We start from the raw sequence: 24,864 nt of genomic DNA, 5'->3' as shown, positions 1-24,864 counted from the left end.
TTTATTTTATTAGTTTGGACCTCTTTTGAGATTGCAGACCTTTCCAAAGTTCTCCATTAGTGAAGAATGAGTGTTCCAAGGGAAAGGCAAGCTTTTCTCCCAATCCATCCTGAGGGCACATTGGGGGTGACATGCTGCTGGGGCAAGACCCACCACTCTGCCATCTACAATGGTATGTAAGACCTCATTTGAGGTGAAGGACACCTGCAGGTGTAAACCAGGGCCTTCGGGTTGGGGGGAAAGAGAACAAAGATTAATTTTGTCAGTGGGCCCCCGGATTGGGACACAGAGCAATTGAAGAAGCAAAGCAGCTGGTTTCCTGCATTCTACAATGTCGAACCCCTGTTGCACCATCATCGACCGTGTTCAAGTGCATTCAAACCAACAGAACCTGCAGTGCTGCCTTTGGAACTTCTCCAAACCTCTTCAAACTGCTGTTGCTGCTCCTCAAACCAGTTTACTGACACACTGCACCAGCAGAGTTCATCAATTGCCCCGGCTTGAACATGAAGCTTGCCACTCTGGTAGCCTTCGAACCACCACGCCTTGAACTGCTCGTGGAACAGCGCCTCAAACCACCAGTCTCTACGTCACTGAACTCTGCTCAAGCACCAAACCAACGCTTATGGCCCCATCAACCTGCAACCTTTAAACTCTGCATCAGACCATAGCGAGACTCAACTTGAACTTGACTTGATGCCTGATCCCCATCTAGATAACCGTGAATCGCCACATATGAACATGGTTCAACCTGCTCAACACAATCATAAGAAGCCTGGGTCGTTGCTGTCAAACTGCCAGTAACTGGTTAAGGGACTATTGAAAGGTTGCAGCCCCCCTTTTCCATTTGTTGGGACCCTAGAGACTGGTTAAGCCCCCTTTTGCACCTTTTTGCCAAAAGGAATATACTTTTTACCAACATCAAAGTGATTTATTGCCTTTTCCTCCGTGCTTAGTATCCAGAGTGCTTGCAACATTGCATTCTGCATTGGTCTGCCTTCCTTCACAAAGGTGTGTTGTTGTTCGTATTTCTGGAACAGTTTTCATTGCATATTGGTGTGTTTAATAAAAGTATATATTTTGATAGAACCTTGACTAGACATTCCATTATATTGGAGGGTTGTACTATTGCTGTATGGGTTGATACTGTCTTACGTTCACTGCCCTCTGTGAGAAACCTGAAGGTGTCTCCCTCAATAGTCCCTGGGGATCTGTCATCCAGGTGGCCAGGACACGGCCATCACTATTGGATCTAGTTGTTGGGGGTGGTCCAGTTAGAGAGGATTATCTGTATGGGGAGTCTTAGGGAGTGGAAGTGGGACACCGACCGGGGAGATGTGGTATCCCCCTTCTTATAACACCTTTTCCCCCATCCTACCGCATAGGATACTCAGAAACTCTACCCCCCCCTTTCCGACACAAACAATTTTGCACACCATAAACGTCAATGGACTAACAACAGAGCTGTTTACCAGACATATCTCAACGCAAGGGTCAGGCAAAGTCAGGAAATGGACCAGAATCACACACACCTGACGGCCCTTTTCCTTCCCCACAGGGATAAAAGGTGGAGTACAAGAGCACTCTACAAGCAAGGCAGACCGCACGACGAGAGAGCTATCCAAGCACAGCAGTTCAAGAGGAGGAGAAAGGTGGCAAGAAACAAAGGGGTGACAAGGAGAGAAGCAATCTTGCCCGTACCAACCCAGCCCGGGAATCATAAGACAGCGAATAGTAGCCAGTGTGTGTTGCAGCAGATGTCAACGGTACACATGGGCCTCCTACACTGATAATCAGGACAGGGGGAGACGCTTGCTACTCTGGTACCGTCCTTGATTCCAGAGAAAAGAAAAGCCAAGCGGTTCATCACAGCCGGCGAGTCGAGGGGTGAGCCAATAACAAACCGAACTGTGTTGAACGAAAGATGAAAGTGGCAAATTAAAGGGAAATCAAAGAACTGTTAACTCTTCAAGGGAGATCCAGCTCCAGAGTGGTCCGACACGATGTGGATGCTCACACGGGAGACTCTGCTTAATTGCCTTATAGTTGAAACTAACAAGACCAGAAGCCATAGGAAAGTCGCAATGAGGAGGTCAAGCGGTCATACAGGGGTCTAGTAAAATCCCTTACACAGTCGAAAGGCTTTGACTAGCAAGTTATTGGAAAGCTAAGGGAGATGAATCCTGCATAGTGAAAAAGGAGAAGGAACTGTGTGGTTGGCAAGAGTGAACCAGATGGAGGGATGCCGATAGAAAGGGGTGAAGCATGATGCCCCAGTGAATATTGTGTTGACAAGAGTGAACCCGACAGAGGGAGGTCCACAGTGAACTGATTAAAAAAACTTGAGAATGCGACAGTTGAAATCTTTTGGAATAAAAGCCACAGTGAATCTGACAGAGGGAGGCTAACATTCGAGAAGGGTCTGAGCCCCGAAGAGGGGGATCCAAGGGTGAAAAGTCATCACACAACGTAAATACAGAAAAAAACCTTTGGTTTGTTATTTTGAACACATCAGGACCTCGGAGGCAGGAGACTTTTTGTAGAAAGAAGCTAAACCACCAAAGGGCCTGATACTTTAGAATGGAATTGTAGTCTCGTGCTGGGAAAGCTGGGAGTGTGATGTGCTCTGGAGTCCCGCTTTTTCCCATCCTCAAAACGTGGTGAACGGAAACCCCAGGCTACCACATCCTGACTTATCATTTGTGAACACTTCTTTCTTTCTTATGAACCTTATCCCACACTCTTTTTGTATTTAGTTGTAAGTATTGGCAATAGATTATTTTTAGTATAGGCCCTTTTATTTGGCAAGACACCACTAGGACTGCCTTATTATTATTTGATGGTCGTAGCTTACTCCCATCTTATATTTAGGTTTAGATTAGGCATTTTCCAACCTACTGATACCGTTTAATAAACACCCTTGAACTGTGATCACTTGTGTCTATCTTTACTGTTGCCACCATGAGCTCCTTATATAAAAGACAAAAGAAGTGTATCTCTTATCTCTGCTTGGTTTACCTTTATGATTGGGTATCTTTGCTATTTTGTAGACGCGTGAGGTCAGAGAAAGTAGTTTAGCCACTGTTCATCCTTGTATGGGCAGTAATCATTTAGTCAAAGAGGCCACTTCATGTTGCTTTCTGGGTGTAATTGTAAAAATTGCCAATGGATCACATTTCTCTCCAATCCTTCCTCAACTTCATTGGCATTCCATCAACAAAACAATTGAATTCAAAACTTTATGCATTAATCATAAATCTATCAATATTTCAGCCCCGTGTTCATAACCTTTACATTTTCATGCACTTACCTACCTCTCCTCTGCAGCACCGTACTCCGGTGTACTCCGGTGTCCTCCGGGGCTGGATGTTGCAACGTTAGTGGTGGCTTCCTTGGTGCTTGGCCGATACTGTGCAGTGTTATGATGCATCGGCGAAGGCGTACACAATGATCACATGACGCTGTGGTTCTCAGGTGACTGAGGATGTCGCTACCCGGAACAGGTCCACATTGGACTATTTAAACCGCTCTTGCATGCTTTGCACTGCTTCTCAGCTGTTTTGGCAGGTGGCATTTGGATATGGAGAAGCCCGAGTGGTGAAAAGGGCGAGCTGTTGTCTGCTGTGCGGCTGCTACCTTTGGAAAAGACTTTGTTTGTGTAAAGAACTGGGAAACACTTGCCTTGTGGACAGGAGGAGGATTGATTTGAAAACACCCGCTCCAAATCGCGTCAGACTCCCAGCTCAGCTGCGAGCAGTTTGAAGTGAACGGCATCCCCCTGTAACACGTGACCCACGTCACGTGACTTTCGGAAGCCACTCACCCTGCTTCAGCCTCATAAGCAGAACAGCTCGACCCTTGTGGCGAGAAGCCCGAGTGGTGAAAAGGGCGAGCTGTTGTCTGCTGTGCGGCTGCTACCTTTGGAAAAGACTTTGTTCATGTAAAGAACTGGGAAACACTTGCCTTGTAGACAGGAGGGGGATTGATTTGAAAACACCCGCTCCAAATCGCGTAAGACTCCCAGCTCAGCTGCGAGCAGTTTGAAGTGAGCGGCATCCCCTTGTAACACGTGACCCGTGTCGCGTGACTTTCGGAAGCCACTCCCCCTGCTTCAGCCTCATAAGCAGAACTGCTCGACCCTTGCGTGCGGCGAGAAGCCTGAGTGGTGAAAAGGGCGAGCTATTGTCTGCTGTTTGCGGCTGGAGGCGGCTAAAAGGCTAGGTAAGATACTAATTTCATATAATGCTTGGTACTTTAAAGTGACTGCTTGTTCATAAACTTAACTCGAAAAAGATGGATAATGCAAAACCTTGTACAAGACTCCAAGAAAAACTGGAAGAAACGTTAGCATTGAATGACAAAGGCAGAGTACAGTACAGTATTAAACCTCAACTAATTAACACGCATATAGAGGAGAAACCAAGACCAACTAAAACCAAAGCAAATACTGTATTGAAACACAACCTAAAACACACCAGCAGTGACTTAACACAAAAAAGCTCGCTTACTATAGAGGACACTGTAAATACTGAAACACATTATCCAAACAGAACCTTGACAGATCCGGTATACCCTTTAACAGTTGAAATTGTAAATCAACAGAAGCCGACAGATGCCATTCTGGCTCATGTCGAAGAGACACCAACCCAAGGTGATGCGGAGCCCAATCAACTAAAAAAAATAAGATCGGATGATTCTTGCTTTACACCATCCTTAAAGGAGAGAGCATGGATTGCTAAACAACAGTGGCAGACAACATATCGTCCGACTCATTCTCTTTGTGATGACAATATGTAGGCTCTCCCCTTTAGGATAGCACGATTGTCACTGGATATAACAGAGATAGATGCTCTAATGGATTGTCAAGACAAAAGACAAGAGGTATTTAATGGAAAACGTTCAACTGTCCTTACGAAACAAATAAATACCTCTACGCCAAATAACCACAAAGACAGTAAAACAACAGTAAAAACATGTACGAATGAAGTAAACGGCTATGTGAAAAATCAAAAATCTGAGACTGAGGAATCCACATCGATAAGTATGCACTCAAACGGCACAAGGGACTTGATTAATTCTCCATTGAGAATACCTACCACAATGTTGGACTTGCAAAACACTTTAACTGCAGTTTTGTGAAATGCAATGATTCCATTCTTGAAAATACAGGAGTCAATGTTCGATGCTACAAAAGATCAAGCAACGCTATTAGCGATGATCATGACAAAACAATCCCACTTTGAATCTCTAACAAATAGCTTACAAGAAAGAATGAAATACGAGGCAGAAACGTCAAGGACATGGCAATCACGCTTAGCAGACATGGCAAGAGTGGAGCATATTGAAAAACAGAATCTAATGGAAACAGTATCAACTATAACAAAAAGACTAATAGACGAAAAAGCAAAAAAACATTCACAAATAACACCTCATCTTAACATATTAACACAAGAAACTCAAACTGAAGAAAAAGGTTGCCTAAATAAAAATAACATCGATCAAACAACACAGTATGAGTTGCAACCATTGATGATCGAAATAAACTCACAGCTAAAACCAATGACAATAGATACTAATGAATCTCCAAAGTGCACACCCTTTGACATATTTGATCTTACAAAACGTGGATCAATAGGACAGGATAACCTGACAAAACCAACTCACAAAAAAGCGAATAAAAAATCGCAAACGGGTTCCCGTGCATTTTTGAGAAATATACAAAGGGTGCAAAAATCAATGAATGACAAAATACCACAAACTAAGCAGACTAGTGCAATGAAACATACAGAGCTCAAAGCTCCAACTCTGGCTTTGGCTAATACATCCAGCTCAAAACCAATTTCCCAAATAGCTAAACAAGCATCAAAGGAACCATTGGACGACCTATTAATTGAGATCAACCGTCATAACAACAAGCAGACAACAAGCCAGGGCTCAGCTACAATTGGACACGATAAGAACTTGAAAATAAGTTCAGTAATAGCAACAGAGCCTCTAATAATTGGGAATTCATCAGAAGATACCTCTATCATTGCCAATGATCAAGAGGAGGAGTTGATTGTTATCGACGAGTATAATGACTCAATATTGTCCTCAACGACAAACCTGCAGGAATCGATAATCCAAGGGGGAAATGAATCCTTCAATTATTCCGCGGTTTCGAGCGATGAAACATGGTCCTCTACAGGAACATCACAGAATTCAAAAAAAGAAGATAAGCAGAGCCCTACCCGAGATTCTCCCATTATGAGACCCAAGTTTCAGAATCCTTTGAGTAGTACGTATGCCTATAGAGTGGCCCTCTTTCAACTGTCGCCAAATTCAGAAGATCTGTTGTCTTTAAACAGATCCAACATTCTCCGACTGTTGAAAGCAATCCCACAACTGGGAGATATAAAAACGAACGACATCGAAGTAATCATCTTTCCAAATAAGAAACACATGGAGGAAGCCCACATTGACTTCTACTCAGAAGAAATCATGCACCGTGTCTTAGCAGCAAACAATCTATTAAGAAAACTTGGCTTCAAGACAGAAGAAATATACGTAACCAGATTGATGGCTAGCAAAAATTCTACGAATATTACACTTGTCGACCAAAGGCTGAAAAATAACAAAAAGAATGACCTAAATCATAATATCGCCCGAAGTAATCATTCAAATACTCCAAAGCAAGCAAATGTAGCTGAAAAATTCAACTATTCCAGACAACCAAGGAAAACATACCTATAACAACCAAAGGACAAATTAAACGAGGCACATAAAATATCCCCAATGTCCTGGAACACAAGGGGTTACAAACATCTCTTGAGAAACCAATCCACAATGTTAGCAAAACCAGAAATAATCTGCCTACAAGAGACCTTATTAACCGAGGAGATCCTATGTGAAGGTTATATAAACTGGTTGAACCCCGCAATACCATCGAAGACAGGCAGACCGTCTTCAGGAATGTTAATTCTGATGCAAATAAATGTGACATGGTCTATAAACGCTAGAATGAACATCAATCCTTGGTGTCAATATATTACCATTAGCATGCCAGCATACAATCCCGAAAACAATGATAAGAACAAGACACGCAGAATGGAACATAGGAGTATCTCAATCTTTAACATTTATTGGAACCCGCTTGCAATCAATGACAATCAGTTAATCGATGCTGTATGTGAAGAAATTGATTCCATCATACAAGCTAACAATCGAAATGAATTTATCATAGCTGGTGATTTCAATATGCATCTGTTTGATAAAGAGGGTAATAAATACATGTTACAAGAAATGTCACCACGGGCAAGGAAATGGATGAAAGAGCTAAGAATTCGCAATATTTCCTTAACCAAACAATCAATGAATGCAAAGGGGATACCTTGCCCGACTTGGACACAACAAACTTCCACCTCAGTTATCGACTACATATTTGCATCTGACACTTTACAACAATTTATAACCGGAACCAATAACTTCCCAAACGAAGAAAGTGATCACCATCAAATCTCAATCTCATGGCTTGCTCACAAAACTACTTATGACCAAATAAATTTCCCTGAACTAGAAGTATACAACGGGCTGAATAAACTAAGAATAAGAAATCATCAAGCCAGGGAAATACTTTCAACTTTTCAAGTGGCCTCTCGGGAAGATCAAGAAAAGCTGGAATATGGATGGATATTAGAAAAATATAAGTATCCACAAACAAAATCAAAGAGTACTCCCAAAAGCTCTCACAGCCATCAATACAATCAAAGAATCAAACAAGAAAAACAAGAACACCAAAAGAGAATACGGCACTTGAAAGCAAAGAAGGATCCAGACCTCAAAAAACAGATACAAAAAGAAAAACAAAGATACTCTAATTTTCTAAAAAGCAACAAGACGATGATGAAACAAAATGATGCTGAAACAATCTTGAGTGCATTACAAAACAAAAACACAAGAATTCTGTGGTCAATGATGAATGATAAAGCTACCCAACAAACTTTAATACAAGAAGTCGACCCACACACATGGGTAAATCATTACCAAGAAATATACAATAGCAAAACATCCATTTTGACTACAAACGGAGAAAATGATGAGTGTATGCGGGGACATCACGTGATCGCGGGAGCGTGTTCTTGCGAGATCTCGGCATAACGTGATCTCGCGAGCCCACGCTCCGCGGGAAAACGTTCCCGCTAGTGTTGATGCAGCGGCAGACCAAGCAGGTCATGCCACAGCGCTGCTCCTGATAAGGAGGCAATAACAGGAGGTTTTGAGCAGCCTCCAGTCACAGCTTCTAGGGCATAAGTCCACAGCCACAGGAGGCTACATGGGGGCCCTAGAAGCTTGCAGCGTGCCAGCATTGTGGACACCCTTCCCACAGTGAGTTAACTGGGAAGCCATGAAGTTGAGCTGAACCGAACTGTGAGTAAATGTTTGTCCCGAGTTAAGGCAGTTTAAGGTCCACCCATTTGTCTTATAATAAAGACAGTTGGAACCCCTTACAGCATCCTGTCGTCCTTTAAGGCCACAACATAATTGGCGACGAGGATATCAAAATACCCACGGGCCCTCCATGCAAGGTGCCACACTGCCCCCTGCCTTTCTCCCTTCACCAGGGACACCAGCAATTCCATGGATACAGTGGGAGCCCCTTTTCTCCACCTATCTGGAAGCAGTGGGCGGCACGCGGTATGCCCCCGTCAGGAAGAGGGCGATGCTGTTAAATGCATTGGGGGTTGAAGGCCAGCGCATTTTTGCCAGTTTGAAGGCAATACCTGCGGCCGATGATGACGACGACGTCTACAAGGAAGCGACTCGTCGCATTGTGAAGAGGTTCACCAATAAGGAGAACGTTGTACTGCACAGGCTGAGGTTCTACACCCGCAAATAAAACGAGAGCAATCCCCTAAGGCCTTCGTCCCTACTGGAAAGTGAACGAGGAAATCACCACCATGAACGGTCTCATCCTCAGAGGCGATCAAATCATCCCGCCCAGCGGAATCCGCAAGGTGATACTGTGCAGAGCACACTCAGGCCACCTGGGATGCAACATGACCAGAGGCAGGAAACGCGACACCTACTGGTGGCCAGGCATGGACCAGGACATAAGACAAATGGTCGAAAGGTGCCATGAATGCACCAACAGTGACAAGCGCCTAGCCGTGAGGCATGCCCCCATGCTGCCCACCGAAGTCCCCAAAGGGGTGTGGCAAAAACTAGGTTTGGATTTCATTGGTCCCCTGGACAACATGCCCCCAGAACACAAATACGGGATAGTCATGGTCGACTACTTCTCCAAATGGGTGGAAGCTGACTTCACCTCAGACATCACCACAAGCACAGTCATTGAAGCACTCACCGCCGTATTCCAGCGGGAAGGTCTACCAGAAGAACTTGTCACAGACAACGGAGTCCCGCTAGTCTCCCGAGAAATGGAGAAATTTCTCAAGCTCAACAACATTCGACAGTGGAGAGCAAGCCTATACCACCCACAGGCCAATGGCCTGGTTGAGCGGGCAAACCGCTTTATCAAAGGGGCGCTACAACTGGCTCATGCCTCGGGCCTAGACCTGTACAAGACAGTCAAGGAAGCTGTAGCAGCCCACTGCCTCACCCTCAACGCCGTCACAGGTGTTTCGCCATTCCATCTGCTGAGGGGGAGAAGGGCAGCATCCTCACTGGTACCACCCTGGCTCCATCAAGTGAGGGCTGACAAAGACGTGGACATGGATGACGTCGCGTTTCGCATGCAGCGCAACAAAGAAGCCATGAAGACCCAAGGGGACTTGCGTCGAGCCGCTCGACACACAGCAGTTAACAGAGGTGACCTGGTGAAAATACGCCTTCCCCACAAAGACACTTCGACTGGCTCCAAATACAGCAGTCCCATAGAAGTCATGGAGAGAGGGTCAAACCACATTTGCACCAGCGACGGAAGGAAATGGAATCTAGAGAGAGTGGCCATGTACTGCAGGAAGGAAGACAGGGAACAACCACACCGGGATACCGGAGAAGATCAAGACCGCCAGGGGACATTCGAAAACCCTCGCCTCTCATAAAGAGATGCCTTGGAGCCACAGCATGGCAACGAGTTCTCAAGCCCCAACTCTCCAACTACACCCAGGGAGGCACAGCGAAGAACAAGACAAGGAGAACTCGAATCACCCGCACCTCCTCAAGAGTATTCCAGCAATCCTGCCCCAGATACAGATCTAAGCAGACCTCAGAGAGAGAGAAGGAAGCCCAGCAAGTTTGCAGACTTTGTCATGGAATGACCATCCATCCTTTTCCCAGCAAAGGAGGTGTGTGGGGACATCACGTGATCGCGGGAGCGTGTTCTCGCGAGATCTCGGCATAACGTGATCTCGCGAGCCCACGCTCCGCGGGAAAACGTTCCCGCCAGTGTTGATGCAGCGGCAGACCAAGCAGGTCATGCCACAGCGCTGCTCCTGATAAGGAGGCAATAACAGTAGGTTTTGAGCAGCCTCCAGTCACAGCTTCTAGGGCATAAGTCCACAGCCACAGGAGGCTACATGGGGGCCCTAGAAGCTTGCAGCATGCCATCATTGTGCACACCCTTCCCACAGTGGGTTAACAGGGAAGCCATGAAGTTGAGCTGAACCGAACTGTGAGTAAATGTTTGTCCCGAGTTAAGGCAGTTTAAGGTCCACCCATTTGTCTTACAATAAAGACAGTTGGAACCCCTTACAGCATCCTGTCATCCTTTAAGGCCACAACAGTGTACTTGGAAATTTGACTGGGACATCGAGGATATAACAAACAAAATCAAATCCTTGAACTCGTCACGAGCCCCTGGCCCGGATGAGCTTTCAAATGCAGTCCTCAAAGCGACACCAGAAGTTTGGGCACAATTTGTCTTTCATCTGTTGGAACTTATAGTGAAAAGAAAAGAAATCCCTCACACTTGGACAGTTGCGATCTTGATCCCAATCTACAAAACAGGAGACCGGAAGACGCCAAGTAACTACAGACCTATAGCCCTTCTAGACCCATTGGGAAAACTATTTGCAAGCTACCTACAACAACAATTGAACACCTGAGCAGCAAGGAATGGAAAACATGCGGAAAGGCAAACTGGCTTTGTGACAAAAATTGGAACAAACGTAAACTTACTGTTACTGAATATGATAAAAGTAGAAGCACTTATCAAAAACCAACAGGTATATGCCTTGTTCATAGACTTGAAAATGGCATTTGATTCAGTAAACAGACTGAAGCTCTGGAGCAAATTAACAGCATGGGGTTGCCCCACTTACATCTTAAACCCAATCATCCAATTATACTCAAATACCTCGATTCGAGTTCGACTGACAAATGCTGGTTTGGTCACAGAAGCCATTCCTACTTGGAATGGGTTGAAACAAGTCTGCCCATTAGCCTTGTTTATATAACCTGTACACTAACGATTTTGAAGAACAGATTGAAAACACGAAAGCAAATCCCCCAAGAATTAACAACAAATCGATTCATGCACTTATCTATGCTGACGACATTATTATACTAGATAAAACGACATCCGGACTACAAGAATCTTTGAATAAAACACAAGATTACATGTATACAAATGATCTCCAAATCAATACGTGTAAAACCAAGATCATGAAACTTATCAGTCAGAAGTGGAAAAATGAACATCCCATAAAAATCTTGCATCATAATAAAGAAATTATGATCACAAAGACAATAAAGTATCTGGGTGCTCTCATAAATCCTTCAAACAATGAAAAAGAATGGTACGAAAACATCGAAGAAAAGGCTAAATCCTTGGCCAGACAAGGTAGATTCTTTCATTTAAAGTATGGTACATACTCAGCGAAGGCCACAATATTACTACACAGGCAAAAGGTCGTCCCAATCATAACCTATGCTACTGAATCCTTAATCAATGAGAAGGTCATTAACTGGTCCGTCCAAGAAGGTCTATATTGGCGGAAAACGTTAGCTCTCCCCAAATAATTTCCGATTGCTAGGATCCGTTTTGAATTAGGTTTATAATCAATTGAATATATAGTCACATGGAAACAAATGGACCTTTATAGAAAAATCATTTCGGATGATCTGATTCCATCACTGGAAATATTAAAAAGAAAAGAACAAGCATTTCAAACGACAGCTCTTTCGAAATGGACAACAACAATAAAAAGAAAAATGCAAGCGGAAGAAATCACAGAAGAAATGTTGACAAAGAGACCCCGGCAAGCGAAAAGAAAACTAAAAACGAATGACTGGATAAAAACAATAGACAAACAAAAATCTATAAGCGATTTCTTAAATGTGACACAGAAGTCAGAGCCTTAAATGAACTACCAGAATACCTAAGTCATTTTCCGCATAAGACGATTTGCGATTTATTTTTAAGATTTTGACTGAATATACTACCAACCAGGGACTATCTAGCTACATTTTATAAAACTGGGTCTACCTCTGTGAACTGTAGATTTTGTAAAGAACTGCAAACACCAGCAACTTTATTCCATCTAATTATGGTGTGTCCAATGCTGAAAGAAAAAAGAGAACTATTTAGAAGCTTCTTTAGAATTTCGAATAAAACAGTGACGACAGAAGAAAGATGGGCTAATCTTCTAAGAGGAAATGATCAGTGGCTAATAATTACAATAATCAAATTCTGGACTGAGATTATAAAATGAGTAGAAATGCACAGAGCAAATGAAAAAAATGTTCTCTTTTGTTTTTTATTCTTTTTTAAAAAAATATGAAAGTGAAAAAGAATTTAATGCAAAGTTTGTGAAATCAAACCAAACATTTTAATTAAAAAAAAAAATTGGATTTGCTTTCTTCTCTTTCCTGGCTCTTGGATTTTGGCTTGTGGACAATGGACTGCCTTTTGTATCTCCCTTTCGATTTGGCTACCTTGATATTCGAACATTGGAACTTTGGCTTTTGGACATTGGACCGCCTCTTTGATTCACTCTTTGTATTTGGCGTTTTTGGAACTTTGGAACTTTGCCTGTGAACTCTGGACTGCCTTGTGTATTGCATTGTGGAACTGCTCCCTGGATTTGGTGTTTCTGGCCTTTTGGCCTTCCCTGTCCCTATCTGCGCACTTGTGCCGCCCAGGTTCGGTTCCCCCCTTTTCCTACTTGTTACTATCACATCACCTATCAATACCACAGAGGCGGAAGAGGTTGGGATAGGTCAGTGGGATTCCTTTTGCGATAGATGTGTACTTAAATTGTTTTTTCTTTACAGCTACAAAGTGTCTGGCGGGACCAATTCCTGTTCCACCGTTTGCCCTATTGGTCAGTTAGCAATTGTGCTCGGTAGTTCTCTCTGACTGGCGAATAGGGAAGAAGGTTGTTAGTTCCCATGGGAATATCTGTGACATAAATTCACACATTACCAGCCACAATGAAAACTATGGTTGGCTAACAATCGCCTATTGCTAACCCTGAAGGTTTGCTACAAGACCTGTGGCATCATCTTTCTCATCCAAGACCTTTAACCTCTGGAACGATTAACCCATATCCCTGGAAGAGATTGATGATCACTTTTCGATCCTCACACTGCTAAAGATCCTTCTAAGTAGGCCCTAATTCCCTTTGTTTCTGCCTATTGCCCAACCTTTTGCACCTTGGTATTAACCTGGGTGGTTAGATGCACACAACACACCACAATAGCCTAATGTAACTACTTCCTCAGTAAAGAGTCTTACTGAATAGCAATCACGGTTCAAATGCTGAGACTAAATCAGTGATTACACTGTTCCATAACCTACTTCTCAGCTACAAATGCTGGCATGTGGAAAATGTTTTACTGGTCATAATGTGCACTTTCTTTTATTTTGGAATTAACCAAACTTACGGGGAGGAGGTGCTGGAGGGGACACACACACACACATGAAGCTATAAAGATGACAAGATGAACCAGCATAATAAGAAATATAAGAACATTTAGGGCAGCAAGGCCAAGTGGCAAGGCATGTATAGTGGAAGGCCTGCCTACTCATCTCTTCCAAAAGGAGTTAATTGAAGACATTTTACACCGCACTTCAGAGCTTGCACCATTCCTTTCTATGGTATAATGCCCTTGTTAGCTCGGGCTCTCTGAAGATGAGAGCCTGCCACTGTCTGGCATGCAACAATTCAAATGACAAAACAAATCCAGATTCACGGCATTGAAATCGGTACATTTTGGTGGAATTCGATTTTTGGGGACACAATTTACTCCATGTTAGGAACATAAATGGACGTTACCCATTTTAGGGGTAACTCGGAGTGCTTCCGCTATTGGGATTCCCACTGTGGTGCTTGAGTGTATCTATCAATGTTTGATTGCTGAGGCAAATAGAGGCAGATGCACATCCTGAACTCTTGTTAGCCATGGACTTGCAATGGAAGACCGCGGCACCATTCATCTAGTGCCAGAAGACAGCACTTTTTCGTCATTTTTTGTAGCTTCCTTTTTTGTGAAAATAGGGGGAACAAAGAGTGGAGATATAGATCAAAAAATAGTCCATGACACCAGGGAAAGTATCCTGAGTTAGCAAAGCTCAATTTGTCCCCTTCACATCAAACCACTTGAGCAGTGCCAGGGAAAACAGTTATGTTCAATTATTTCAAGGCAATTTAAGTCTGTAGCATTGGTTAACTGCTCGCAGCAGAGTGTGCTATGCCATGACAGTGGTCCACATTAGACCAGAAAATGCTGGAAGATCAAGCTGGCCCTATGGGCATCACCGTGTGGCCCAGCCTCCATTCCTACACATACCATGTGTGAAGAAAGATTACAAATAAAGGTACTATTTTTTTTTGTGTGTTTAATCATTAAAAGATTTTTACAAAAGCACGTATTCTTTGAGAAGTGCAATTTGAGAAGTGTTCAATTTGACTTTAGATTTAGGGTTGGTATTGGGTTCTGTACGTTTTAAATTGGTTTTGGTAGATTTGCTCTTTTCAGCGCTATGTCCAGAAGTTTCGCTGCCGCCCTGGACCATCGTGCTGAGTCACCTGCCATGAGTTGACTCCAACCTATTTGTTCGTTTACCAATGATGGTTGGGATATGAGTGGTGCCAAGTACGCCTCTCTTTCCTTAGACATTTCAGGACAAGTCATGAGGAGATGTTTGACTGATTCTGTTTGCTCCAAGTTTTCACACAGGCGACAAGTGTCTGTCGATGACTGTAATCTGATCGCCAGGATTTCTCTGGTTTGGAGAATATTTAGGTGTGCCCTCATAAAGGTTTTTCTCAGTTCCTTCTCAGGGAATTTTTCACAGTATCTCAAGGGTATTTTCAGTTTGTTGTGTCTAGGGGGCCGGTCTTTGAGAGATTTGTGGGTCAAAATCTTTTCGTTAGTGGCGATCCAGTCTTGTTGCTCTATTTTTTTTTTTTTACCCTGTTAGGGTTTGCGATCAGCAGCTCCTCTGTGGAGGCTATTGCTTCCAGTTTTCCTTGTAGTTTTTTGACCCATGTGTTGAGAGGATTACACCCCCCTTTCTTTATTTCATCTACTACCACCTGGAAAACCGGGAGGGAGTTTGGCAGAAGGGTTTTTCTATACAGTTGGAGGGCACTTTGTTCAACTACTGAGGCTAGGGACACCAGGCCCAGATCGCGCCGAATTGCTGCAGTGGGTGCTGACTTTGGCAGGCCCAACACCGCTTTCACACAAAGCCTTCCAACTTAGTCCAAAATTCCGGGGGGAGTGTTAGATTTGCACTCATTCCGTATGTTAAAGCTGGTACAATTTTTGATTTATAGAATTGCAGTGCTGGGATCCACGAGAACTTTCCAAATGTTTTATCTACTGCTTTTAGTTGTGCTGTTAAGTTTCTAGTTTTGTCCCACAGGGACTTCTGGATGGTATTGTCTTTCAGGGAGTTGTCAATCCAGACTCCTAGGTATTTGTATAATAAAGGTCCTATTAAAATACACATGAACAGCAACTGAAAAAAATACTGTTATTGGTCATAAATTGATTAACAAAGAGGTGGAATATCCAAATGAAAGAAAGTTAGAAATGTGTTTTCTTGAGCAGGACAGATAGAAATTGGCACGCAGGGTTTGGGTCCACTCATTATTTCAAATAAGTTATACTGGACTTTAAATATAAACCTATCTTCCAGCCATGTGCAGTCTGTGAAAAGTGATGAGAGCATTCATGTAGGGTGGATTTAGCCCTACAATAAATATGTCATCATTACTTGTCTTATCACAGTGGAAGAGGAGACGTTGGGCACTTTCTTGCAGACCATCAGAAGCGATTGGATGGGCCAAACTCCACCATCAAAAGTGGAAACCTCTGATAAATCGTCATCAGGTAAACAAACAGAGCATTGTTACCCATTTCCTGTGAAGTGTGGATGCTTGTTTATTTACAGGTTCTATTCTACTACACACTTTCATCTGTTTCGCCAGGGGCAAGTGTTCCTTCTGTTTCAGTGAATGCAGCTGGGGTACAAGGCTCAGTGAATGCATTGGTTGCTGCAGTGCTCACTCAACTAATGAATGTATTGATGATGCTGGCCCGTGTATTTGTATTTGTATTTTGTATTTTATTTATTTATAAAGTGCAAAGAACCAGGCCCAGGGGCAACCGGACGCATACTCTTGAAAACATGTTACAGCAAGTAATTACATTACATTAAGTACATTAATTACAGAATTAATTAATTACAAAGAGATTACACACAATATACAGTAATATACCGAGATGTACAGAAAGAGTACCATGGCAGATTGTAGTGTAAGTACAGTGAGGTGTATAAGCATGACCTAAGCCACACAAGAGTACTAGATAGAGTGAGGGTCTCATAGATCATGGGAGAACAGCCAAGTTTTGGCGTTGTTCTTGAAGGCTTGGAACGATGGTTCAGTTCTGATAGGAGTGGGAAGCGTGTTCCAAAGTTTGGAGGCTAGGACAAGGAAGCTCACCCCGCCCGCATTTTGGAGTTTAAATCTAGGCAACGTGAGGCTGTGAGTTTGGGCTGCTCTAATTGGACGAGATGATGTGTGTAGTGTGAGGCGGGCAGATAGGTAAGGTGGGGCATTGTTGTTAAGACATTTGTGAGTCAAGGCTAGCGTTTTCAGGGCAATTCTTTGTTTTACCGGGAGCCAACGTAGGTCCGATCTGACACAGGAGATATGGGAACGTCTCGGGATGTTTAAGGCTGCCTTTAAGGCATTGTTTTGTACAATTTGCAGTTTATTGAGGTTAGACTGGCTAGTCCCTAGGTAAAGAGCACTGCAGTAGCCAATTTTGGCCATGACGAGAGTTCTGGCGAGGGTGATGCAATTGGTCGAGTTAAGGAAGGGTCTACAAGCGGTGATACATTTGCAAGTATAGGCAGATGCTGACCTAACAGCGTTTGTTTGTTCAAGGAAAGCGTGGAGTCAAGATAGACGCCTAGGGTCTTGGTTTCTTTGGAGACCTTAATATTGTTGCCGTCGATGGTGAATGAATTGTAGGTCTGATCTAGTTTGTTAAGCTGATGGTTTGAATCTAGAAGTAGGAGCTCGGTCTTATCATCGTTAAGGCAGAGTTCATGATGTGCCATCCAAGCCTGAATGACCGAGTAGACATCATTGAGGGCTTTGGTGTCAGCTGTGTAGTCTCCTGTGATAGGGATGAGTATCTGTGTGTCGTCCGCGTAGTTAGTGTAGGAGACACCCAGATAGTCAAGCACGTCGAAGAGGGGCTTAGTGAATACGTTATACAACGTAGGGGATACACATGATCCTTGAGGAACGCTACAGTGAATGGGGAGGGGTCAGCTGATGCCGTAGGTGAGAAGACTCTCATAGATCTATTGCTCAGGAATGAGTGGATCCAGGCATTGGCAGAGTCAGAGAAATGGGCTGCGGATTTAAGATGTTGGCATAGTATTTGGTGGTTGACCAAATCAAAAGCCGCAGAAAGATCGAGGAGAAGGAGAAGGGCTAACTTCCCATTGTCCTTTAGTGTTTTTAAATCAATCAAAGCTGATTCCGTGCCGTGTTTAGGGCGGAATCCTGATTGTCTCAGGCCTAGAAGATTTTTTAGTTCGAGGTAATCCTGAATCTGCAGGTAAGCTGCACGGTCCAAGATCTTAAGCAAGAATGGGACTGTTGTGATTGGTCTGAAGTTAGTTGGAATGTTAGGGTCGAGGGTATGTTTTTTGAGGAGTGGGATAACCCAGGCATCCTTTAGGTTATCCGGGACAATACCTGTCTTGAAAGAAGCATTTATGAAGGCTGTAATGAAAGGGGCTAATTCATGAGATGCTTCCTTGATAATGGGTGCTGTGCAAGGGTCACCTTGGCAATTGGATGGTTTGAGGTTGTTTATGATTCCCTCTACTTCAACGGTGGTGAGTGGGGAGAAAGAGAAAGGTTTATGAGAAAGATTAACTTGGTGAGTATTGAGTGTGGGTGTGGTCAATGGTTGGTCAGACTGTAAGGCATTCTGTTTGTCTCTAATTTTAGATTGGAGGGTGGCAATTTTACCCAGGAGTGCTGACTGAATATTTGAGCACCAAGAGCTATCTTTAGTACAGGAGTCGGGGGGGCTGCAGGTGTCTCAAGTTCCTTGAGACTATTAAACAGTTCCTTGGTGTTAGACTGGGCAGACATAATGCGGTTGCTGTAGGAATCTTTTTTTGCCTGAAGTAGAGCTACTTTGTAGTTAAGGGTAGCTATCAAGAGACCGTCCTTATGGGCGTCGGAATGGTGACTTCTCCAACGTGACTCTGCCGTCCGTTTCTCTTTGCGTAGCACTCTGAGTTGCGGAGTGAACCACGAATTGAAGTGAGCTCGTTGTTTGGGTTTCCTCAGTTTGAATGGGGCAATAGAGTTGATGGCTGCAAGCACAGACTGGTTGTACATGTCGGCTAAGATGGTAGGGTCTGTACAAGTGTCAGGAGCATTGTTTAGGGTGGGAAGGATGAGGGGGAGTATTTTTTCTGCAGTAATGTTCTTTTTATTTCTAGTGAGGGTGGCTGGGGCGACCGGAGGTGTAGGTAGTAAGGCTGCTTCAATACTGAAGGTGATGACGTGGTGGTCAGACCAGATGCAAGGGGCATTGGAAAGTACGCTAATATTGCAATTGGTGTCACTGAGCCAGTCAAGGGACCGCCCTTTAATGTGGGTAGGTTACTGTATGTGGTGTGAAAATGCTAAATCTGATAAGGTATTAGCAAGGTCGAGGGCCGCAGTATCATTAGGGTCTCGGTGTCCTAGGTTGAGGTCGCCAACAATGATGGTTTGCGAGTTAGATTTTGCATTGTCGAGTGCTAAAGCAGTGATGTCATCCACAAAGGATGTGGGTGGACCTGGGCGTCTGTATATGAGGTGGATGGTGACCGTTTGGTTGGCTGACAGTCCGAGCTTGACAGAGAGTACCTCTGCAGATTCCACCTTAGTGCTTGGGATGGTTCTGAGTCCTAATGAGTTTTTAGAGATAAATGCAATTCCTCCACCTCTCAAGGTGCGATCACATCTGATAATGGAGTAGTCTGTGGGGATGGCTAGAGAGAGTGCAGGGCCAGATGCCGCGTGTAACCAAGTCTCAGAAATGGCGATGAAGTCAAGTTCCTGAGTCTTGATGAGATCAGCGATGTCCAGAGCATGGGCAGCTAAGGACCTTGCTTTGATCAATGCAGCTTTGATTAAACCAGCGTTGCTTTTAGACGCTGTGTTGGTCTGAGGGTGAGAGGGCATAGGTGAAGTGGGTGTTTGTAGGGGCGGGCTAAGCGTCATTGTTTTCGAGTGTAAGTTCGGGTACGTAGGGTGACCCTTCTTGCCCATGAGTCTGGATCCTAGTCTTTCGCTCCTGAGAGCGATGGAGCATGGTAGGTTAGGAGAGGGCTTTTTTGGCGAAATGGGAAGCCATAAGGCCGGATCGTTAAGGTAGATGTTGCTGTTTTGCGGTGCAATGCTTAGGTAGGAATCAGCGAGTCTAAGTGTGGAGTCCATGGGTTTAGTGTGCAAGGCGCTGAGTGCAGCTAAGTTGGGTGGCGGTAGGTATAACGTCCAGGTAATTGCCCACACTAAGAGTGGTACTTGTAATAAGGGAAGCAGTGACTGTAGGGAGGCCAGGTGTAGTAACATGCATGAGGCATCATTGCCCTATGTGTCAATTTGCTTGGTCCTGAGTGTTCCTTAATTTTGCCTGTTGATTTGCTGTTTCGTGGTTGATTAATCACATTTCCTAGTGCCTGACTTAACTATCACATTGGTGACATGCACAATGAGAGAAATTCCCAGGTGGGTTTATCCTGGGAGAAACTGGGAGAGAATTGCCCATGTGGGATTGTCCTCAGAGAAAGTTATACTGACCATGGTGTCTCTTGCTATGGAAATCTGCAAATGTGTACCCTTAGTTTGGAGTCGTCCTTTGATCTTTGTCAAGTAATCCTTATCACATGAAAAAGATTTTAATTACTTCAAGTGTCTGAACCTCTGGTAGAATTTCAGTAATTAATTAGAGAATCTTTAAAAAAGTTTACACCTAATTCATAAGTAACAAAAGAAAGAGATTGAAATTGTCAATGGCCGCAGAACTAATTTGCGGTTTGTATAGGTATAGACAAGAAGAGGAAGGACACCTTTTTAATTTGGGGATTGAACATAAGGTCCTTAATTGTGTAGTGTCTCATGCAATGGATGGGATGCAGAGTAACTCTTTACACCAAATAATCAAACCAACTCAGGAAGAAGGCAAAGTTTTGTTTACTGTTTTAATATCAATTGTCTAAAACAGGGAGTTACAACGGACATCAATGGACGTCGCAAAGCATTTCCCTCAAAGCATTTCATTAAAAAACAACACTTTTATTACAAAAACTTGTCATACGTGACGTCACACTATGTGGCAAATAAGCGAAAACCTAAGGGGGGTTGTGGTTGGCTCAAGCAGAACATCTAAGTACACTTTCTATAAGGGGTCAGGTTGGGGTTGGGTATCTACTGTCAGGTGGAACAACTCATGCCGACCCCTTGTGCAAGTCATCTTCAACAGTTATTAGAAATGCAAAACACCATTGGCTAATAAACTATAAGGACCTTCATTATATGTCCCTCTACAATTGGTTGGCACGCCCGTGTCCCTCTGGAACATTTGATTCACTAGCAGCATGTAAGCTCATACCCCAGGTGTCAGGAGATGGGCATGACTTTACCTCCTCACCCAATTAGCTCAACATTTCTCATCACCCATGCCTTCTGCCATGAAGATTGACTTTGAACTTGGCCTTGCAATGTATTCTCGTCTCTGGGAATGTAAGGGAGTGCGGGCACACGCTTATCATAGTTCTGGACTGCGTGCCCAACTTCTACTTCCATCCTTGGCTCACGTGACAGGAGACCGCAATACGGCCCATTTTCCAGAAATTAATTGACTTGAATTAATAAACTTGGCACTCATGGTGTTATTTCTTAGCACCTTATCAAAGGATGAATCAGCGTCTCACGGTTTCCGCTCAAGGATAGATAACCAGTTCTTGGCTGCTGGAGTCTTGATACCAGGCCAGACAGCCCTGCTCGATCCTTCCATGCTCATAGCTGCTTTTCGGCTGCGACAGAGCCCTCAGCCCTTCTCTCTATGGGTTTGAACTTACTAAAGTTGTGACACCAATGTCCAGGTTCTATTTAATGGTGGCTTCGTCTGCAGTCTATTCACTATGTATAGTCAGCTTCTAAGATTATTTGATCTACTTGCGTTTCAACAACTGTACAGTCATTGAACAGTTTGCATTTTCTTCAGTGCTCTTCGCACGTGCAATCCTCTTTTCATATTTGAAAGTTTACTTGATTCTTTACTTCATCATCAGTTTCTATAAGATCCATAAATTCTCTTCGTCAGCCAGTCTTCTCAGTGCGTCATGCTCATTTCTTGTGACGTCACCAACCTCTCTTTCTCCCATTTTCATATTCCTTTGGGGATCTCCTCCAACAGATTGTCATCTCTTCAGGGATACATCTGATAGGGTTTTCTTAACAGATACCTTTCTTCGAAGATTCTCTGCGGAATAGTCAAAACAGCTGGAGTCAAACTTGGCATGATTTTCGCCCGCCAGCATCCAGACAGGAGGGGGTGGGACGTCATGCAGAGGCATTGAGCTGCTCCTCTAGAGGGTTACTAGATGATACACTGCAGATTACTTGAATGCACTGCCCTGTAAAGAACCTTCCTGATTCCCTTATGGGCACACCTGTGTCTGCCTCAGGCCCACCCTTATGTATAAATATTCCTTCCTGCAGTCCCCACTTAGCTAACTGAGGTATAAACATGCTTACTGCTGTGAGATTTTTTTCTTTTCTGGCAGAACATGGAGGGTTCTAGGACCTAATGGGAATCATGCAAAATACGACAGTTGGCAACTCCCAAAAGTAAGTTGTGGATGTGCAGATTCACACCTATAGGTTTGTGACCAGGCAGATTTGATGAGAGTAACGGACTAAAAGTAGAATGTGAAGGCTGAGCGTTTCCTTAAATATTCAGTCTGAGCTTGGACAGTGCTCTCTGATGTTCATAATTATATAATTAAACTCATAGTTGGATGCAGAGCCCCTACTGTATCTGACATTTTAAAAAACATTCAGTATCTTTATAATGATGAGTTACAATTGGGCAAACACCAAGCAAATTTAAACAACATAAAAAGGTATTTTCTCTACTTGACCAATATAGCAGATACCTTTTTTAATCCTCTAGTGTTCCAAGAGCCATGTGTTCATTGACAGCTGATGTACTGCCAATTATTAAAACAATCAATTTGAACAAAGTTAGTATCAACACCAGCTCAGCTTTTCACTCACCACATCCTTTGATAAATCATCTTTTTTCCAAGATTATTATCTTTAAAAGTAGCTTTTTGGTTGGATGTGACACTTAAATATTTCATATGTACATGAACACACTCATGTCTGGTGGACTGGCACCCAAGTGTGGCAGAGACATACCTATTTTAGGTTGGGGGCCTGAGAGGGCTAGTGGTTAGTCTCTGATGGGGCAGGCGGAAGTGCTCCTTTTGTGAGCAATGGGATTTCTTTGCTTCAAACAGTGGATGCTTTGAGTTGTTTCTAGTGATGTGATGATACCTGTGTAATCAACAGCCTGGAACCCTTCATGCTTAGGCCAATAATGTCATGTCTTCGATACGTGGTCACATGGTTCTTTGTAGGTTGCATAAGCTTGATTTTGCCTGATATCCACTTTCAGAGTTTTGTGCATGCAGATGTGGTAAAGTGTCCTTGTCAAATAATATCAATCAATACGTTTTGAAGTCTGTCTTTGATGTCTACAGCGATGTGAGCATATCTGCAGCTCCGTGTAAGAGAGAAAAGCTGATAAAAGATCAATGGGAGGTGATCCTGCTAGAGGGGAAGAAGGATGAACAGTGTACCCCAAAAAGCAAAGGTAGGGCTTGCAAACTGGACAACTGAGAGAAAGACAAAGGGAGCTTTCCGATGAAACTGCTGAAGAACCCTAGGAGGGATTAATTACTTAATTTCAGACACCAACGCCATTAACAATGTCAGAGAGAGGGAACCTGTGGAGGTGATAGGAGGACAGAGGCAACACACGCTGCATAAGAGGGTGAGTGACCACGTGATGCAATGTTAACCAAGGTGAGGAGACCTTTCGTGAGAGGCAACCCAGGAGGGGAAGCCTTAATAGTTAAGGGACTGTTAAAGGAAGGACAGAGGAGGACCAATGAAGAAGGTGAAATGAAGTATTGGGAATCTCCATGAAAGAATAATTAAAGCTCTGTGAGAAAGGGAGAAAGCTTGTGTTGAATCCTGGAGCCAGGGATCAAGATAAGTTGCCAAAGTGTGTGGATTTTTCTCCTTATATTTTGAAGCTGGGAATATGGAGTAAAAGTGGCTTTTAAACCTGCTTCCATAGGACACCAAAATCGTGCACCACACCATGTGTGCACCTGGAGTTGGTGTAAACCGTATCCGACCTATCCCATGCCAGGGTACATTCTTGTGTGAGGGCTACAAGTTCCACGACTTGTGTAGGCCTGGCAATGAGCAATAAATAGGCCTCGAAGATGGAGTGGGGTGTACATACAGAGTAACCAGAGGGAGGTTCTCCTGTCCCCTGGCTACGCACACATGTGCCGTCAACAAAGAGCATCAGGCCAGGGTTCTGCTGTGGGACATCAAATAAATCATCAGGAGATAGCCGAAGTATTTCGACAACCACTAGGCAATCATCTGGTACTCCATCCTGTGGGGTGGGCAACAGAGAAGGGGGGTCCAAGACAAGTCAGTTGCTCTATATTACATCTGCAGCACAATTTAGCAATTTCCTATTCTTTGTGAAAAGGGAATTGAAACCATGCTTTGTCTTCCCCTTAAGCAGCTAGACCAGCACTGAATGGGGTACTGAAAATGTGGCAGGGTGGCCCTGTACCAATTGATTGGTCTGCTCTATCAACAGGGCATCAGCGGCAGCTGCCTACAGGCAAGCTGGGAGTCCTGCTGCTACCGGGTCGAGTGCTATACTGTGGTATGACATGGGCCGATGCTTATTACCATGCAACGGTGTTAACACTCTTTGGGCCACTCCATTGTGCCCATTGCAGTACAATACAAATGGCTTATCATATTCAGGCAGACCTATCGCTAGGGACATTTCGCGTGCTTGCTTTATGGTAACAAAGGCGTCTTTAGCATGGTGGGACCATGGCAGATGTTCTGGAGTTGAATTATAAATGAGGATCTGAAGGGGCTTAACCATAGAGGCATACCCCGGGAACCACTATCTGCAGTAACTGACAATCCGGACCCTGTTATTTGCTTCTTGGTCTGCAGCTTGGCAACTTTCTTGATCACCACAATACGATCCGGGAATAGGTGTCTTTCCCCTGCTTAAATCACATGGCACAGATATCAAAACGTTTTTCTAACA

The 24,864-nt window shown here is 43.8% G+C and overlaps 1 protein-coding gene across 4 annotated transcripts in view; it reads left to right on the top strand.

Annotated features, from left to right (window-relative positions):
• Window positions 1-24,864, top strand: part of LOC138453575 (scavenger receptor cysteine-rich type 1 protein M130-like) — a 500,179-nt gene that overhangs the window by 228,731 nt on the left and 246,584 nt on the right. For all 4 annotated transcript variants that reach the window (XM_069606566.1, XM_069606582.1, XM_069606572.1 and 1 more), the window contains one exon: window positions 16,183-16,284. In XM_069606566.1, coding sequence (XP_069462667.1) covers window positions 16,183-16,284 — 102 coding nt within the window. The remainder of the gene's footprint in view (window positions 1-16,182; window positions 16,285-24,864) is intronic.

Source organism: Ambystoma mexicanum, chromosome 1p (genome assembly GCF_040938575.1).
Source record: "Ambystoma mexicanum isolate Mex_15411 chromosome 1p, UKY_AmexF1_1, whole genome shotgun sequence".
NCBI classification, from domain to species: Eukaryota; Metazoa; Chordata; class Amphibia; order Caudata; family Ambystomatidae; genus Ambystoma; species Ambystoma mexicanum.
This window is presented reverse-complemented; position numbering and strand designations above follow the sequence as displayed.